Below are 18,272 nucleotides of genomic sequence, written 5' to 3'. Positions count from 1 at the left end.
TGATTCTCAAATAAACTGGTTACTTTCCACTGAGGATGTCACTATTTGAAAACACTCACATCATCTATTTGTTTCACCGAAATCATTTCATATCCAATCAACCATTTATGACATCAAGTGTTACAAACATCTACAAAACAATACTGAGTCATGTTCCACTGTTTGACAGCTACAGCCATGATCAAGATGATGCCACTGACTGTGATACACCATAGACAGATGACACTGACAGACTGCTGCAAACTGTGGATTCAGTGTGTTGTTACCATGGTTACAGAGAACATTTCCCATTGTGGTAATATAAATTTGGATAAGCCACATAAATTTGACTTCATTTTGATCATTTATAATATCAAACTGACGTATTATTTAACCAAAATGCACATAAGACACTGGGTGATCCAGGGAGCAGGTACTTCTCCAAATCCCATTTGCTCAGACAATTTCAATATTAACTCAATAAAAATTACTCCATTATCAAAACTGGCATGACAGGACTAGTTCCTATCTTTCACTACAAGGCTTGACAACTTACTTGAACTGTTTCCACAACCACTGAAGCCAGAGAGCAAGTAACATGATTAACACCAGCTATTTACAACCATGCCACCAGCTGTGACAATCAGCTGACAAGGAAATCTATAAGAAACACAATGACCAAGCGGGACATGTAAACCTCGATCATCACAGTATCTGACCACAAGAACTCAAATAATTTACTTACACATTGCTAGAGGCTAACTGGACTTTACAGGAGCAAAATAGTGTATCTAATATGGATGAAAATTAAGAATGTGTGCAAGTAATTGGACAACTGCATTGGACGGAAATGGATATTAGCAGGGTTAATTTAACAGCAGAATGATTCATCATATATTTATGTTATGATAAGACATCATATCCTTCACTTAACGCTAAGTCTTGATTCAAGGAGGGACATCTCCTTAAAAATACACATCACCCATCAGACAAACTCAGGTTGATAATTATGCATTTTATGCACAATTTATACCAAGAGTCCCCAGAATTTACACACCAGCATGCACTCACATGCGCACACATTGGCTAGAGGCTCAGATAGGGGTGGAGGGCACTACACAGCACAACTTATCCCCACAGGAAGGAATTGGGGTTGTTGAACCCAGAACGGTGTTGAGATAAAACAGATCTGGTTGACATTTAACAAACACACTCTTACTCTGATTTGAGAAAATCTATAGATATATATATATATATATGGTCTCAGCTCTGATGGTCGAAAATGTCCATAAGGACTTCCCTAACCCCCAACGTTAACACACCCACCTACTCCCAATTCTTTTGATGGGTCCCTTTTGATACTGACAGCATCATAGTCAACTAAACAGAGACAGCATACCATGAGACAAACATTGCGGACCCCTTTAGGCACGAGTCATCCAGTTGTTTAGGTACGAGGTGGTAAAGATTGTCCAGCCGAGTCGGCCCCGTCTGATGCGGTCCTATAAATGTCTTGACAGTATAGATCTAGGACTGCATCGCGGCTCTCGGCTACCCCGGGTACTGCAGTGTCTGCACTACGGATTGTCCCGTTCCCACTGGAGTGCACTTTGTGAGAGTCGTGTTTATGTGCAACAACACTACTGGAGTTGTGCACAGTGACGTGCAGGGAACGGGGGAGGCAAGCTCTCTAGGGGCTACACTTTATTACGAATTCTTGTTGGGTTGACAACGTAACTCATAAATGAAAAACGACTGACAATAGAACCTCATTGAGATTCTCTTCCGTCCCCGAAATTGGCCGAATACAACACAGACAGGTAAATACGCCGGATGCCCACAGTGCACGTTTAAATCAATAAGGAAATGCAGGGTTTAGATCTGTTTCTAGCACGCCACGGAGTATACAGTAGCCATCTCTATTACTTACGTGTGTGTACCGCTATCTCCCGGTGTCTTCCCTGACGATAATAGGTAACACCTTCCGCTTCGATATACTCATGTGACAATCACATGACTTTCCCCATTCCTCGGTAAACATCGTCAATCTCCGTAAACTTTTCCGGCCAGTGACCCTTATACAAACCTGAATAATCTGTTCCGTGAAAGGTTTAGAGGGATCTGGTGAATATAATTAAAGGGGGGTAACTACTGTAAGTTGCACATATTCATTTCCGTGGGCTGGGTCACTGAAAAGTCAAAGCCTACTCAGTAAAGTTTATCTACAGTTCGACTTCTTTCGATTATCTGATTCAATCTGCATCTCTGAAATGTATCAAGCTATTTTTGTGTCTGTATTACGTGAGTATGCTTTGATCATTACAATATCGTCTTAAAGAAGTCTTACAATGTAAAAGCAGAGACCATGGTCGCTGGTAAAAGTTAAGGATTCAGACAGGTGGATAACTTCCTTTCGCACTGACTCAGTAACTGGTCTTCACAAATTGTAATATATAAACATTTTCGCATACCAAACTGCTGACACCATGTAAAGCCATCAAAGGCAAGATTCAAGCATGAAAGGAATTCCTCAAACAATATTGTGTTATCTTATTGGATACCCGGTTTTATAAACCTGTAATTAACATATGTTATGTTTGGGATTACACTTTCCTAATTAGTAAAGTACAGATTCTTGTACTTTTGTTGGGTTGTGTCCCATACCAGTTGTCCAACTTCCATTTTTGTGGAAGCTGCGATTGCTGAGCAATTTAGGCGGCTGACTTTGTGTTCCTGCGATTAGGTGCTTGACTCTGAGGGGGAGGGTTCGAATCCTGTATAGGACTCAACCCAACAAAAGTACTCATCTGTACTTTACTAAGAAAGTGTAATCCCAAATATAACATGTTACATTTGACCACTTTCTAAATGGCAGTGTCTATTCATAAACCTGTATTATCATTACTATTATTATTAGTTGTAGAGAATTGTGGATGCAATCTTTTAAACAGGCAGCTTTACGTTGCATTTTAATCATTATCATAATGATAGTGATCATCATCATCATCATCATCATCATCATCATCATCATCATCATCATCATCACCACCATCATCATCATCATCATCATCACCATCATCATCATCATCATCATCACCATCATCATCATGTGACTTCTTCATCATCATCATCATCATCATCATGGATATCATCATCATTTCATGTTGCCATTCTATCTTTCATGTGACAGTGTTGGTGTGTGTGTCCATCATCAAGGACTGCATGTTGCCAGAAGTTCAGTGTTGGTGTGTGTAGTAAGTGCAAACTACAGAAGTTCAAGGTAGTAAGTGACTACAGCACTAGGGAGTGTGTGAGCGGGGAGGCAGTGGGCTGCCAGAACCCCTTCCCCTACAGCACCCTGCAGGAGTGTCAGGATGACTTCAATGGTCAGTGTTTGAGAGAGACTAACTTGTTCAATGGGTGGATGGGGTGTGTTATTACAGTCAGCCAGGAAAGACTTCCACCCGTGTCCCCCCTTAGCTGCAAGGCCCTAACCTAAGGCCACATAAAATATATTTCTTGTTTCTCATCACTTTTTTGAAAAAAAATGGATAGGTTGGGCAGATTTTATTTTTATTTGTTAATGTTTTTTTATAATTTCTAATCAATGTTAGTCAAAAACTTGGAATGCTGGAAGCTGAGACGAATTTTGCAAGTTTGCTTGCCTTATACAAGCAAATGAACCAGTGTGAAAATATATAAAAAGTTAGGGTCCGGCCAACTTTTAGGGTCGGGCAGTAATGAGAAACAAGAAATTATTTTTATGTGGCCTAACCCTAAACCTAAACCTAAACCCTAACCCTAACACTTATTTTATGGTATCTAGTCAAATCATTACTGGTGTATATATGTATATATATATATCGCTGAATAAGCTGCAGGTCTGTGTTTTATCATAACGTAGTTGAGATGTTTGCCCTTGATATCAACCATTGGTTTGTGTCGGCCACATTTTATAATACTGCAGGGCAAAGTTACACCAAAGCTGATTGTTTGAGTTTTCTACTGTACATTCATCCATTTGCAAACTCTCATCTTGAAACTTCATCAAATGTATCTGAGACACAAACTTACAAACATTTGTCCTGAAGTATTCGAAATTTATCATCTGCTCGAATTTATGTTATTGATGCCAGGTGAGCTTCTGTACCTATGACCCTGGTGTGTGATTATGAATAATATACTGGTATTGTCATCGTCAAGTGCTATGAGAGATTTTCAGATTTCCCTTAAGATAAAGTTGTCGAATTCTGTTTGGTCAATAGCCAAAGCATACGAAGCATGTAGGCAGATTTGTCAAATCTGTCACGTGACACACTATACTGGTTGTATAGATGACCTTGACCTTAGATGGAATGTGGCTGCCAAAAAGCTGATCGTTTCGAAATTTTAGAGTTTGCCTGTACAATTATGAGTACAAACAGAGTAATAAAATTGTTGCCATAATTTCTTAATTGTTTGTGTCAATAAAAATATAAAAAATATAATGTTTCTGCATTTCACTTGTTCATCTGTTGTTCAACAAAACCTCAAATTTGCTCATTTTTATCATAGACTAAGCCATCATGAGTTATCTCCCTTTAAGACCGTTCAGGAAATATCTTGGTGAAACATTTTCGTCTCATTCTGCTGAAGATTGAATGTTGATTTTTAAAGATAAGCTAAATAAAGAGATTTTAAGGATTATAAATTCATCACACAGTGTTTTGAAAGGGTGTAGGGGACTGTAAGACCCTTGTAAAGTCCGTATTTACAGTCTTTCAGTCCCGTACACCCTTTCAAAACACTGTGTAGCTAATAATATCAGATAAGTTGGAACCTGTACATCTAGGCTGTTTTTCTGTTTACTATTGACTTATGATAGTGGAGTCAGTGGTCACAAGCTGGCATGCTTCAGTCCCTAGACTTACTAATAACAAACTTAAACAGTGCAGTAACATGCTCCTTATTACTGTAATGGGAGAGAATGATTTGAAGGTAATTTTGGATTCTGCAGGGCCAATAACCAAAGAATATTGAAGAATGATTGCTGTTTCTGGGGAGGCTATCCTCCCCCAAAATACATTAAACATCAACTGAATGGAAGAGACTTTCAATGATGATCCCGACTCTGGTCAACCACAGAAGGGGACAGGGGTCCTCATCACAACTTTATAATGAATTATAGGCACATCACACTCCATGAGGAGACCACAGAAGGGGACAGGGGTCCTCATCACAACTTTATAATGAATTATAGGCACATCACACTACATGAGGAGACCACAGAAGGGGACAGGGGTCCTCATCACAACTTTATAATGAACTATAGGCACATCACGCTCCATGAGGACACCACAGAAGGGGACAGGGGTCCTCATCACAACTTTATAATGAATTATAGGCACATCACACTCCATGAGGACACCACAGAAGGCAACAGGGGTCCTCATAAAACGTTATACTGAATTATAGGCACATCACACTCCATGAGGAGACCACAGGCTGTGGCTCATGTCAATATTTCAGCTCTATTTATGTTAGATTTAAACCTATGGATACCTTATACAGTTTGTCTTGAGAGCTATCACATGACATAAATGGTCCATCTATTTCTAGTTTCTGTGGACTTTCAGCAATAATGATGGGAATCCTATGTATTATAATGTTGCTACAGAGGTGCCAACTGAACACCAAAACAAGTAACACACCAAAATAATTTGATGTATGATATTCCTATGACAATTTCCTTGTTAGCCACTTACAGTTGTCAAACAATGATATCACTCCTAAAATCTACTTAAGACTTCTTGTAAAATGCTTTTTTTAATGTTTGCTTGATTCACATGTTCTCAGGCCTTTTGGACATCTGTGAAAAGCTGCAGCCATGTGTGAATGGTGGAGAGTGTCTCCAGGTGCAGAAGCTGGACAGTGACCACCAGCGTGTCCGGGGCTACAAGTGTGACTGCCACGGCACAGGCTTCTACGGACACCATTGTGAACACAGTGAGTATATATAACTTCACACTTGTTGTCCTTGTCATGATAGTCTGGAACTTCCATTAATCCTGATCCTGTTAGTGTGGAAATCCCATTAGTCCTTGCCATGATTATCTGGAACTCCCATTAATCCTGATCCCATCAGTGGAGAAAACCCCATCAGTCCCGGCCACGTTAGTGTGGAAACCCCATCAGTCCCGGCCATCATAGTGTGGAAACCCCATCAGTCCCGGCCATATTAGTGTGGAAGCTCCATCAGTCTTGTCCCTGTTAGTGTGTAAAACCCCATTAGTCCCGGCCATGTTAGTGTGTAAACCCCATCAGACCCGGCCATGTTAGTATGGAAACCCCATTAGTCCTGTCCCTGTTAGTGTGGAAACCCCATTAGTCCTGGCCATATTAGTGTGGAAACCCCATCAGTCCCAGCCATGTTACTGTGGAAACCCCATCAGTCCTGGCCATATTAGTGTAGAAACCCCATCAGTCCCGGACATATTAGTATGGAAACCCCATCAGTCCCAGCAATGTTAGTGTGGAAACCCTATCAGTCCCAGCCATGTTAGTGTGGAAACCCTATCAGTCCCAGCCATGATAGTGTGGAAACCCCATCAGTCCCAGCCATGTTAGTGTGGAAACCCCATCAGTCCCAGCAATGTTAGTGTGGAAACCCCATCAGTCCCAGCCATGTTAGTGTGGAAACCCCATCAGTCCCAGCCATGTTAGTGTGGAAACCCCATCAGTCCTGGCCATGTTAGTGTGGAAACCCCATTAGTCCCGCCATGTTAGTGTGGAAACCCCATCAGTCCCAGCCATGTTAGTGTGGAAACCCCATCAGTCCCAGCCATGATGAAACCCCATTAGTCCCAGCCATGATAGTGGAAACCCCATCAGTCCCAGCCATGTGTGGAAACCCCATTAGTCCTGGCCATGTTAGTGTGGAAACCCCATCAGTCCATGTTAGTGTGGAAACCCCATCAGTCCCAGCCATGTGTGGAAACCCCATTAGTGTGGTCCCAGCATTAGTCCTGTGCCATGATAGTGTGAAACCCCATTAGTCCCATAGTGTGTGTCCTGGCCATGATAGTGTGGAAACCCCATCAGTCCCCCATCAGTCCCAGCCACCCCATCAGTGTGGCCAGTGTGTGGAAACCCCATCAGTCCCGGCCATGTTAGTGTGGAAACCCCATCAGTGCCATGATAGTGTGGAAACCCCATCAGTCCCAGCATGGAAACCCCATTAGTGTGTTAATGTGGAAACCCCAGTCCATGTTAGTGTGGAAACCCCATCAGTCCCAGCCATGTTAGTGTGGAAACCCATCAGTCCCTGGCCAGTAGTGTGGAAACCCCATCAGTCCTGGCCATGTTAGTGTGGAAACCCCATCAGTCCATGTTAGTGTGGAAACCCCCAGTCCTGGCCATGTTAGTGTGGGAAATCACCAGCCATGATGGTGTGGAAACCCCATCAGTCCCAGCCATGATAGTGTGGAAACCCCATCAGTCCCAGCCATGTTAGTGTGGAAACCCCATCAGTCCCAGCCAGTCCTGGCCATGACCATAGTGTGGAAACCCCATCAGTCCTGGCCATGTTAGTGTGGAAACCCCCATAGTGTGGAAACCCCCCCATGGCCATAGAAACCCCATCAGTCCCTGGCCATGTTAGTGTGGAAACCCCATCAGTCCCAGCCATGATAGTGTGGAAACCCCATCAGTCCCAGCCATGTTAGTGTGGAAACCCCATCAGTCCCGGCCATGATAGTGTGGAAACCCCATCAGTCCTGGCCATGTTAGTGTGGAAACCCCATCAGTCCCAGCCATGATAGTGTGGAAACCCCATCAGTCCCAGCCATGATAGTGTGGAAACCCCATCAGTCCCAGCCATGTTAGTGTGGAAACCCCATCAGTCCCAGGCATGTTAGTGTAGGATACCCCATCAGTCCCAGCCATGATAGTGTGGAAACCCCATCAGTCCCTGCTGTAATAGAGCATAATCTCCATTTGCCATGGTTCTGCCAATAGAGATTCCCAGTTCGCTCTTAACCCAATTAGCATGATTAGTACCTAGTCCCTAAGATGGAAACCCTTCAGTTCAACCCTAGTAAATGAAGAAATCCCACCTTCCTGACAATGACTGTTTGACAGGTATACAAGCGAGTGTTCTTCGTCATATGAGCGAAATATTCTCAAGCACGATGTTAAATCCAATTTCACCTCACCTCACCCCAATTCTATTTCACCATGATGGTAGACTGAAAAGAGGCTATTCACTGATATACCATAATCAGGCTGTGTTTGGAAACCTAATAAAAAATAGGCCCCATCACTCTGCCATACTCCGAATCCTACAACACAGAAATGTGCATCCACCATGCACGTATGTATAGAATAGATGCAGGAAATATACTTATTGTATCCTAAGGGATGCTCATTAATGCTCACGGTACTGAATTCTTAACAAGAAATATGAACTTCCTGTATGTAGAGTAATTATGAAGTCTAACAGTTCAATACACCATTTGGGGTGGTGGGGTAGCCTAGTGGTTAAAGCGTTGGCTCGTCACGCCGAAGACCCGGGTTCAATTCCCCACATGGGCACAATGTGTTAAGCCCATTTCTGGTGTCCCCCGTCGTGATATTGCTGGAATATTGCTAAAAGCGGCGTAAAACTAAACTCAGTCAGTCAGTCAATACACCATTTGATTACTTTTCAAGATCCTCATATATCCTGTGATCACTTGTGTAATTATGGGTCCTGTAGAGTACATACCTCTGTACTGGAGGGTATTGTCATGGTCCTTGTATGTCAGTCATATCAGACACAACATAAACAGGTTGTTTCATTTGTCATTATTTATCATGTTTCACATTGTTTTGTTAGATACATGCTGGCTGGTTTATAATCATTTATGTTTTAGTGTGAAGTAATTGTCCATATACTAATGAGTGTTAGTGAGTGAGTTTAGTTTTTGTTTTAGCAATATTACAGCAATATCATGGTGGGGACACCAGAAATGGGCTTCACACATTGTACCCATGTGGGGAATCGAATCCGGGTTTTTGGCATGACAAGTGAAAGCTGTAACCACTAGGCTACCCCCTTATGCCTTATACTAATGACAATGCATCACTGACATATCAAATTTATATACTGATTGTGTACAGAAAACATCTCAGGTGTATTTTCAAAACATTTCAGTTATATCAACATTAGTACCTTTCAATTTTTGAAAACAAATTAAGTGTATGGTTTTAATGAAGAATTGTATTTCCAGGGCAACTATTATGGCAAATATAGTATTATTTTGTATGAACATGCATTTTAATAACTGTTCATCAATTTCAGAATGTCACAAACATCCCTCAAGTGACAACCCTCTCACTGAAGCCTGTCTCTTCTGAGGTGACCTCATTCTGATGCGGAGCCTACCACACCAGTGCCAACTACATGTATACAGTTACCATGGTAACACTCATCCATTCTGTAACTAAGGAAACTAGTGTGTTATAAGAATTACAGTTCCAGAAACCATAAATCTACTGAAATTGAGATTAGTTTGAGAAACTATGTAATTATTTCATGTAGTCAGAATGTGTACATGATTCCACTTGAAAAGAATTCTTCCAAGATTTGTGTGATTATTTTAGGTCCCAGTGACCTGAGAATATTTTGTGATACCAAAAAATATGTTGCTGATGGTATGTAATTACTGATATATGATCAATAAGGAGTATGTTCTCTGTACAATGTAATCCCATTCTGGTGCTAATGACATGTATGTGGTACTGTTGATAATGCAGATCTAATGGAGAAAACACACTGCCTTACAAACTGGTATGTTAAGTTTACTTGTAAGTAATACAGAAATATTGAACTTGTGTTAATAACCAACAATCTGTTCATATTAGATTGTCATCCACTTTTGTCCAAAACATGGGTGATGGGCATTACATTTTTATATCTGATTTTGGTGCTAAACAAACTGTTTAAGGCATCTGTGTTCATCTGTCAACTGATCCCTGTGAAGGTTGTGCATGGTAAACATTTGTACTTATGGACAGTGAGAATCTCGTTAATCCATTCATGCGCATCACTAATTATGACAAGGTATTTGGCTACCTTAACAGAATCATAGTGTATTTTATCAAGGATGGTAAACGGAAATAGGATTTTCTCTTATTGTACTTGGGAACCCTAAATAGATAAGCAGCAGCTTGTTGTTAGTGAAGCTTTCAGGTCTAAAATATATTGAGCAAAGTATGGCTTTACATTATTATATTTAGATGGCAAATCTCTTCATTCTGGTGATGATCGGAAGTCCTGTTATATGTTATTACACTATGTTGTTATATTGTTGTATTGTACTGGTTCGTATTACATCTCCAGCTGTTAGTGCTATTGCATGTACTCAAATGTATACATTCAGCTTGTATTGGATGCATTTGTGACTCTATATTCAACATGGTAAAGGTCAAGGGTGCTTTTAAGGATGCAATGTATGAGCGTTTATGTATGACTACCAATTCCATTGGTCTGAAGTAAATTGACTTATTTAGGATTTTTATAAAATACAAATATGTGGATATGGTTTGTATAGGAGCACCTGACAAAAAGCATGCTCATTGGTCAGGTGTGTTTTAGTATTTTTATGAAAAAAGTTATTGTCAGTGCAAATCATTTACTGAAATGTAACCTGAACATTGAATAGTAGCGTGGCAATATGTTTCCAATGTCCAACTTTATATTCATTTCAAATGAGAAAGCTTTTGGTTCATTATGTCAGAGTTGTATTATCTGACATATTAAATCAAAGTTAGTTTTAGTTATTTCCATAAAAATTATTTTTGCAATCTTAACATTTTCCTGTTATGTGATACCCAAATTATTTAATTTGTTAACTATATCTTGTTTCAACCAGACAGGGCCAAAGAATACTTATTCCATTCCACACTGTTGACAAACTCAGGATGTAAGAATGTGATTGTCACTGGGACCATTGTGTACCAGTATCAGGATTAGGATTACCTGTACCTTTCAACACTTCATATGTAGGAACTAAATAGTTTTCAATATGCCCCTTATTTGAATTCCTTGCATTTTTGCTATTAACCAATTATTCCATTGTAGAGATCTGTTTGACATGTTTGGTTAAGGCTTGGCCACGGATTGTGTACCTTGGTATTTTCTTACAGTAAGCAACATGTTGTACCTGGTCATTGAACTGCTTCCCCATTACTATCCATGTTCCAGTGATCACTTATTATATGCATAACTACAGTTTACAGCTTCATATCAATCTAAAACAAAATGGTGCTCTATTCTGCACTGCCCTCACAAGCTATGTCAGACAGCAGATGACAGAATTTCATGAAACTTTTATACTACCTTGTTCCCAAAAGCTTACCTTTACATGTCTCTTCAGCCAAATGTGTTTAGAAAGGTAAACATAATAGTTACATATTAGAAGCAGTGGATGTTAGATAGTCAAATGAAGCAGTTCGCAACAATAATTATGCTACTATCTTTTTCACCTCACCACAATCGTTTACTAATGTTCGAAAATGAGAAGATTCTTGAGTTTTATATAATATGAAGTAGTATATGAATTGAGGCCCCCAGGTCTGTCACATTAATTAGGTCAAGGACACAATGACTTTCATGCTTATTATTAATCACTTCCTCTTTATCTGACATCTGTGTATATGATGATGATGATGATGATGATGATGATGATGATGATGGAGGTGTTGATAGTGTTGATGCAACAGACATAAGCCAGTTTTTGTGAAAAGGTGTCTTCTGGCATTATCTCTGTGGGAAGTTTGAACATACACGTGTATTTCAAGCTCACACAATATACCTGAGCTGGATGGTATAAAGTCGAGTACCTGCTAATGTATTTGGTCCTGTCAACCCAACAGTGTTTAATAAATGTTGTGAAATATTTTTAGAATACAAGTTAGTGCATTTACAACACCAAATAACATTATTGTTAGTTATACATTGGAGGTAGTTTACGGGTTTAGATGCCTTTTTATGCTGTCAATAACCCATTTTTGTGTTTGTACGCATGTTTTATATCCTATATTGTACCTAGTGGCGTAGTGTGTTTACCACTGGCTGTGGTTCATAGGTGATCAACCTTTTGTTGTTATCAAGTTATTTGTATGTCTTTATTATTATTCCATCTTAACAATGTATGTTATGATTTTTGTATTTATTAAGTAATAAACATTTTGTATTTGTATTGTCTATTCTTTAGCATCAAAGCAAAACAAAACATTGAGATCTCAGTATTATTTACAAAACACAAGTTCAGGTACCCAAGCGAGCAGAGTTGTTCCCCCTGGATGTTAAAATTTTACGTCACAAGGGCAATATCTCAGCCATAACATGACAAAGGCTGTGCCAAGGATCATAATAGAGCAATTCATACTGGCAGAGCCCTTAAAGAAACAAAGGGGCTGCTGTACAACAAGCTGGCAGTGTTTAGTAATAATTGTGAAAGATGATAATGCTTTTTTGATAGCATTCCAAAACTGGCCATGCTTGTGTGTTTTGGGGAGGTTTAATATTCAGTATTAAGAATAAACTTGATGTACTTTATAGCATGCCTTAACATGCATAGTTTCTATTCTTAATACAATTACTATGTATAAAATAATGAACAAAAGAAGGCAAACAAACAGGCCACATCATAAGGTCAAAAAATATAAAAACAAGCTGAACATTTTAAATGAATTTATGTATGAATACAAATGCACAGTATTACAAACTGAAGCAACAAAAATGTCATCTCAGTAAAGGAAAAATTTACAATGTTTTAAGAGTGAGACATATCGCAGATCTACATATATATCACAACAGGCTTTGTATATTGGCTCAGATATTTCATGGAAGACCGGACATAGAAGGTTATAACACCAGACTTGGCAAGACTGCAAGCTCTAGGCCAACAATGTATAAGATCAAAACTTATCAGACTAAAAGCAGATCATAAAAGTGAATTTCAACTGAAGTAAGATCTTCAATAGCATAAATAAACAAGGAAGGAATATCCCTTTCAATCTCTAAAATAGACAAGTACCTACATACAAGAGAATAAGTAGACTGAGCGAGTGAGGAGGGTTTGAGGCCACTTTGAACAGTAGTCCAGTTGTAACATAATGGAGGAACTCCCAAGGTGATGCACGTCTTACATGCTCACCAGGTTGATTAAACCCATGGGTACCATGCTGACAAACCTAGAAGCATAATCTGGGCCACCAGGATTCGAACCCAGGATCATAGGCTTCTGGCCTATGCAACTCTGCACTGAACTGCAACACCTTTGACAACTGGGCCACCCATGCCCCATACAAATGTGGACTCAAGCACCACCATAAAGATTGTCACAATGTAGCTATGATGCCATTTATAATGTATTAATCCTTGATACTATAGATACTACAGATCAAGGTCCTGTATATACTGTTATATGTACAACATAGTTCTTTGTATCGGAATGATACATAGTGCATTGAGCAATATCGACACAATAATGAAGAACAGTACCATACAGGTATAACAGGGAAAATAGTTCACTGTTTTTCTGGACAAAAATATTATACAGTGATCCCAAATATACTCATATACACCTTGAATAATGCAACAGTTTATCAATGATAATCTCGGAACTTGTCAAAACAAATGAAATGTGATATCAGTGCTCCACAGATTTATTACTCTCCTGTGGAAGATACTGCAGTGTAATGTTTTTACGTCAATATTACACTAGTGTAATACCGCTAGACATGTGATGTCATAATGGTTTACAGTTATGACGTCACAATGCTAATACCTCTGTCACAATGGTATTAGACCTTGCTTGACTCGCGGAAAGCTGAGAGTCATCACACTTCGTAGGTAGTTTCTATCAATTTATGTTGGAGAGTAATAAACAGAATACTAAACTCGCTTCCGTGAAATACCATTTTTATTAATATCGTGAAAGATTTAGCATCAAACTCGCTTTCGCTCTTTTGATACCAAATCATTAACTCGTGTAAAAAAAATGGTATTACACGTAAGGTCGTTTTGTATCCTCCATATATCGCATACATCTCATCTGAGTTCAGTAGGCAATGCATGACAACTGTTGCTCATTATAGGTCAACATCATCACAACCATTATAGCAAACATCAACATTTGCAATACATTCATGGGCCTAACAGGCGACCATTTGGGCTGTTTATAGGGCTTCAGAACCTATTTTCTGATCCTTATATCTGAACGTAACCATCAATTTAATAATCAAGCAAAGAAAAGAAGATTACTTATAACTGTAGTTTGAAATTTCTTGATTCTAGGAGATATTTCTGCCTTGGGGCAAATATTTTTCTGAAATTAAACAAAAAAGATTTACTTTTGACAAATAAATTTTGGCTAAGTCTGTGTTACAATTAGGTGAAACTAAAAAAAAATACCCAAGATTGTATCAATGCTGTTAAAAGAAACAGTAAATAATATGTATAAAAATACAAAATAGTAATTATAAGTGTATATCAGTCAACCTCTCATGTGCATTGTTCTATCAAGGCACACAATCACAGTAAAAACGGTTGTATTGAAATACCAAAAGGAAACGATGAGTGTTTCGGTGATACTGGGAGAGGAAAAAGCTTGAAGCAAATCCAGACAGATTAATCCAGTCTGCAGTGGCAGCAAATAAGAAAGACTGGTGGCCATATTCTGATACAAATGTGAAAACCTCTTTGATTTTCTTTTCAGCAGCACTGTTTAGTAGCAGTGTTAATCTGGAAGTTCAAGACCACATACACTGAATTGTTGGTCAAATATTTTGTAAAGCAACATGTTTTAAGAGACATTATCTTGTTTCTCATCTCTCCATTTGGTAAGTTTAAAAAGGAAAACCATTTGAAAACTTGTTACTACTAATTGTCATCTTTCATTCAGGATGTAAACTTCTACATGTCTGTAAAGAGATCACTCAATATATTTTAGAAGAAACATGTTCTAAAAGCAATTTATCTTAAACACCCAAACACCAGTTTTGAGATTTAAATATGTAAACCCAGAAAATAAACGATATAATTACTTATACTGATGTCTTAATTGTTTTACAATAAACTATTCTGTCCTTTTCTGTCAACAGAGACACCAGATCATTTGATCATTCATGCAAAACTCAGATACAGAGCACATAAAATACTACTACACTGCAGTATCATTAAAACATTACACTATATAGCTACTACTACTGCACATCACACTGTCCAAGAATGATAATTCCGGAGCAAATACAACATTTGGGAATTAAATCCACTGCTAAGCAGACATAAAAATCTTCATTTACATAATCCAAAAGGATAAAATATTTGGCAACAAATACTTTTTTAAATACTTCATTGGATTTTGCCGCACATTGGTATTTATATTTCTTCATATTCTGATTTTTACAGCATGTAAATAGACAACATGCTGATCCCAGCTGGTAGGTAGATGATTTCACATGGAGTAAAGGAACATCCCATTTATACAAGCGGACCTCCGACTGCCTGGAGCCTCTCAATGCAACCACTAGTCGATTTCGGGATATAACCACATTGGTTGGTTTCACGTCGACACCAACTTCAAAAGTGCGTCGAACCGGGACATGCGAGAAAATCCCCCTCCGCTGTGAAAACTTGAACTCTGTAGTTGTTGGCATCGGCAACGTAAATGTTGTCGCATTGGTCAACACACAGCCCCATTGGATAAAATAACTGACCATACACATGACCCTGTGACCCCATCTGACGAATAAACTGACCATTCATTTCATGAATCTTGATTCTGTGATTACCAGTGTCAGACACAACTATTTCATTTCTGTGGTTAACTGTGACATATGAAGGTTGAATAAAATGGTTGTGGCCGGAACCTTTGGAGCCGAAGTTGGTACAGGGCTTCTTTTTGATCTGTAAGAACATGCACAGTGTTCTTTTCAAGACTGGTCACTACAACCCTCTGAGTGATGTCCAGTGAAATTCCACATGGATTATCGTACTTGTAGAAACTTCCAAATGCTGATATCAATTGTCCATCCATAGCATACTCCCTAAGTAAAGCTGGTCCAGAACGGCTGACAGATAAAAGCAGAGTGTTAAAACTTGTAACACACACATCTCGAATTGAGCAGTCAGTATAGAAACTGGAGAGGAAATCGCCTCTGACGTTGAATATTGCAACCTTGTTTAAGCTGCAATCCGTGACGATGATGTTGTCGTTCAAAGGATTCACGGCCAGTCCTGAAACGTGCGTAAAATCCTCCGGGCCGGTGCCGTGGCCAGCAAATTTGTTTATAAACACTGCCACTGACTGAATGTTGTTGACAACAAACACGTCACTGGTCTCCCAGTCAAACGCCTTGTCTCCGTACAGAGTCTGGTATGTCGGGGGTTGATCGACGGGAAGTGTTGCCATCTCTCCACTATTGTACGGCACTGACGCAGCTTCTCGAAGATGAAGAATTATATCATTGTCTGGGAAACTCCACACGCCCCCAGATGGGACATAGATGGTCTGTCGACAAACTGGACATGGAAAACGCCCGCCGTTGCCGTTCCTGGCAACGTGGTTTTCGAGGCAATCGTGACAAAACGTGTGGAGACATGGTATAGCTTTGGGGCGTTCGAAAACGTTTTTACATATCGGACAGCGGAAATGAGATTCTATGTGGTGTTGTTCCGCCATCTTGTCAAATGTCACATGACCTTCTATCATGTGACGCACTTATGATCATGTGACGATGGCAAGGGAAAGGGGGCGGGGTGGTTCAGAGTCGGCAGAAGAAATATTTCAAATGGAAACATTCTTTGTAGTGCTTTATCGGAATAGGGTGACTGCAAATAAACATATATTTGTGTGAATATAACATGGCAAGTGTCAATCAATGTGTGAACCCTGCATGGTGTCGATGTTGATTCACTCAAACTTTCAAAGGTCACACCTCCAACAATACATCAGATGCGACACAGTGTACGTCGGGATCACGTCCCAAAGGTCATAGACAGCTAAGGAGAATACAGGACTGGTTATTGATATGGCTGCATCATCTCTATTTCACAAAAAGAAACCTGATTGGTCAACAACAGCAGAATAGTATGTGTACAATGTATACAAATACTGCGTGTCTGGAAAACAGATGACAGTCGTGCGCGCGCGTGAGAGAGAGAGAGAGAGCGTGCGTCCGTGCACACGTATGCACACTGGTTAATAGAGCTAGTGATGCCCAAGTCAAATGAAATGTCGTATCTTTTTTCATAAATTGTATCCAGACTGTGTTCAAATTATCCTAATTGCTGTTCGCACCGTTGACCAAGTTAACTGGAGTTAGCAGCCCCCAACTGATGTCATCAGTGACGAAATTAATTTTATTATAGATTCACGTATGTGTGGATACTGCCTAAAATCACTGTAAACCGCTATCCGTACAATATGTGAAGTCCATTTCTGGTATCCGTGATATTACTCTAATATTGCTCAAAGCGGCGTAAATTAAACTCACTCAATCACCGCCTAAAAGGAAGATCCCACATTGTATAGTTCCTATAAGGTGTCGCCCGTTTTCTCAAAGACAGGTTATTCGGTGCTTATCAGTCATTAAGTTCACAAGAAAGTTTTAAGGAAACAAACTGAACATATGCAGCATTTGCTGTAATTTGTTTCAACATTAAAGTATATTTGTATCGTCGACCACTTTCAGCTTATTGTTGAAGCTTCATGGATAATACATGAATAGTCTAAGCTATATTTATTTCACAATCAATACGTCTGACTGAAAATTGGTGAAATACATTAGCTTTACCCAGCTAAGTTTATAGGGAGAAAGAAGTTACAACTGTATTACAAGACGAGCAAAACTGTTAAGGGGAGACGACTCGTGCAGCGTTGTGTGTTGCTTGAAGATGCACTTGTCGAACCTTTGATATGCACACCCAACATGTCAGATGAGGCACACATCGATTCTCTTAACACCCACTTGTTACGGGATTTGGTTACCAGATTATCATTCTAACTATCACATCAATTATGGATGGTTTGATTATCGCTATTACTACAACTATTGCTGTTGCTGTAGCTGTTGCTGCTGCTGCTGCTTCTAATACAACAAATCATCAGACATATTTATTTGTATATGTGGCCCTGAGGCCAATAGTACATGTGTACAATAATAACAGTGCATTTATGCGCAACCTGTAAATACGCGAGTTACAGGAACATCAATAAATCCATAAACACCCATTTACAATTTACATTTTTCTCTCAACATAAGTA

General features: G+C 39.4%; 3 protein-coding genes across 4 annotated transcripts in view; 1 reads left to right on the top strand and 2 right to left on the bottom strand.

The window, feature by feature from the left end:
• The window catches only part of LOC124283107 (alpha-N-acetylgalactosaminidase-like), an 84,643-nt gene that overhangs the window by 31,606 nt on the left and 34,765 nt on the right, over positions 1-18,272 (bottom strand).
• LOC124283113 (protein crumbs homolog 2-like) lies at positions 2,143-11,515 on the top strand. Of its 2 annotated transcripts, none has more exons than XM_046719140.1 (3): positions 2,143-2,280; positions 5,815-5,964; positions 9,299-11,515. In XM_046719140.1, the coding sequence occupies exons 1-3, from the start codon at positions 2,250-2,252 to the stop codon at positions 9,352-9,354; spliced, it is 237 nt and encodes a 78-aa protein (XP_046575096.1). In that variant the 5' UTR covers positions 2,143-2,249; the 3' UTR covers positions 9,355-11,515. The 2 variants fall into 2 exon arrangements, 1 of the variants encoding a protein (XP_046575096.1); XR_006900301.1 differs by lacking the exon at positions 2,143-2,280 and adding an exon at positions 3,239-3,365.
• LOC124283137 lies at positions 15,831-16,688 on the bottom strand. Its single transcript, XM_046719166.1, has one exon. It carries the CDS (start codon positions 16,686-16,688, stop codon positions 15,831-15,833), a length of 858 nt encoding a protein of 285 aa, XP_046575122.1.

The sequence above is a fragment of the Haliotis rubra genome, unplaced genomic scaffold (genome assembly GCF_003918875.1).
Source record: "Haliotis rubra isolate DU_JTF1 unplaced genomic scaffold, ASM391887v1 Scf31, whole genome shotgun sequence".
Lineage (NCBI taxonomy): Eukaryota > Metazoa > Mollusca > Gastropoda > Lepetellida > Haliotidae > Haliotis > Haliotis rubra.
Note: the sequence above shows the minus strand (reverse complement) of the source record. Positions and strands in the feature narration are given on the sequence as shown.

What these genes read in the sequence shown, in the direction of transcription:
- LOC124283113 (XM_046719140.1), top strand. Translation starts at nt 2,250, where the DNA reads ATGTATCAAGCTATTTTTGTGTCTGTATTAC. An exon ending in TATTTTTGTGTCTGTATTAC is followed by an intron (nt 2,281 to 5,814) that starts GTGAGTATGCTT and finishes ACATGTTCTCAG; the next exon opens with GCCTTTTGGACATCTGTGAA. An exon ending in CGGACACCATTGTGAACACA is followed by an intron (nt 5,965 to 9,298) that starts GTGAGTATATAT and finishes CATCAATTTCAG; the next exon opens with AATGTCACAAACATCCCTCA.
- LOC124283137 (XM_046719166.1), bottom strand. Translation starts at nt 16,688, where the DNA reads ATGGCGGAACAACACCACATAGAATCTCATTTCCGCTGTCCGATATGT.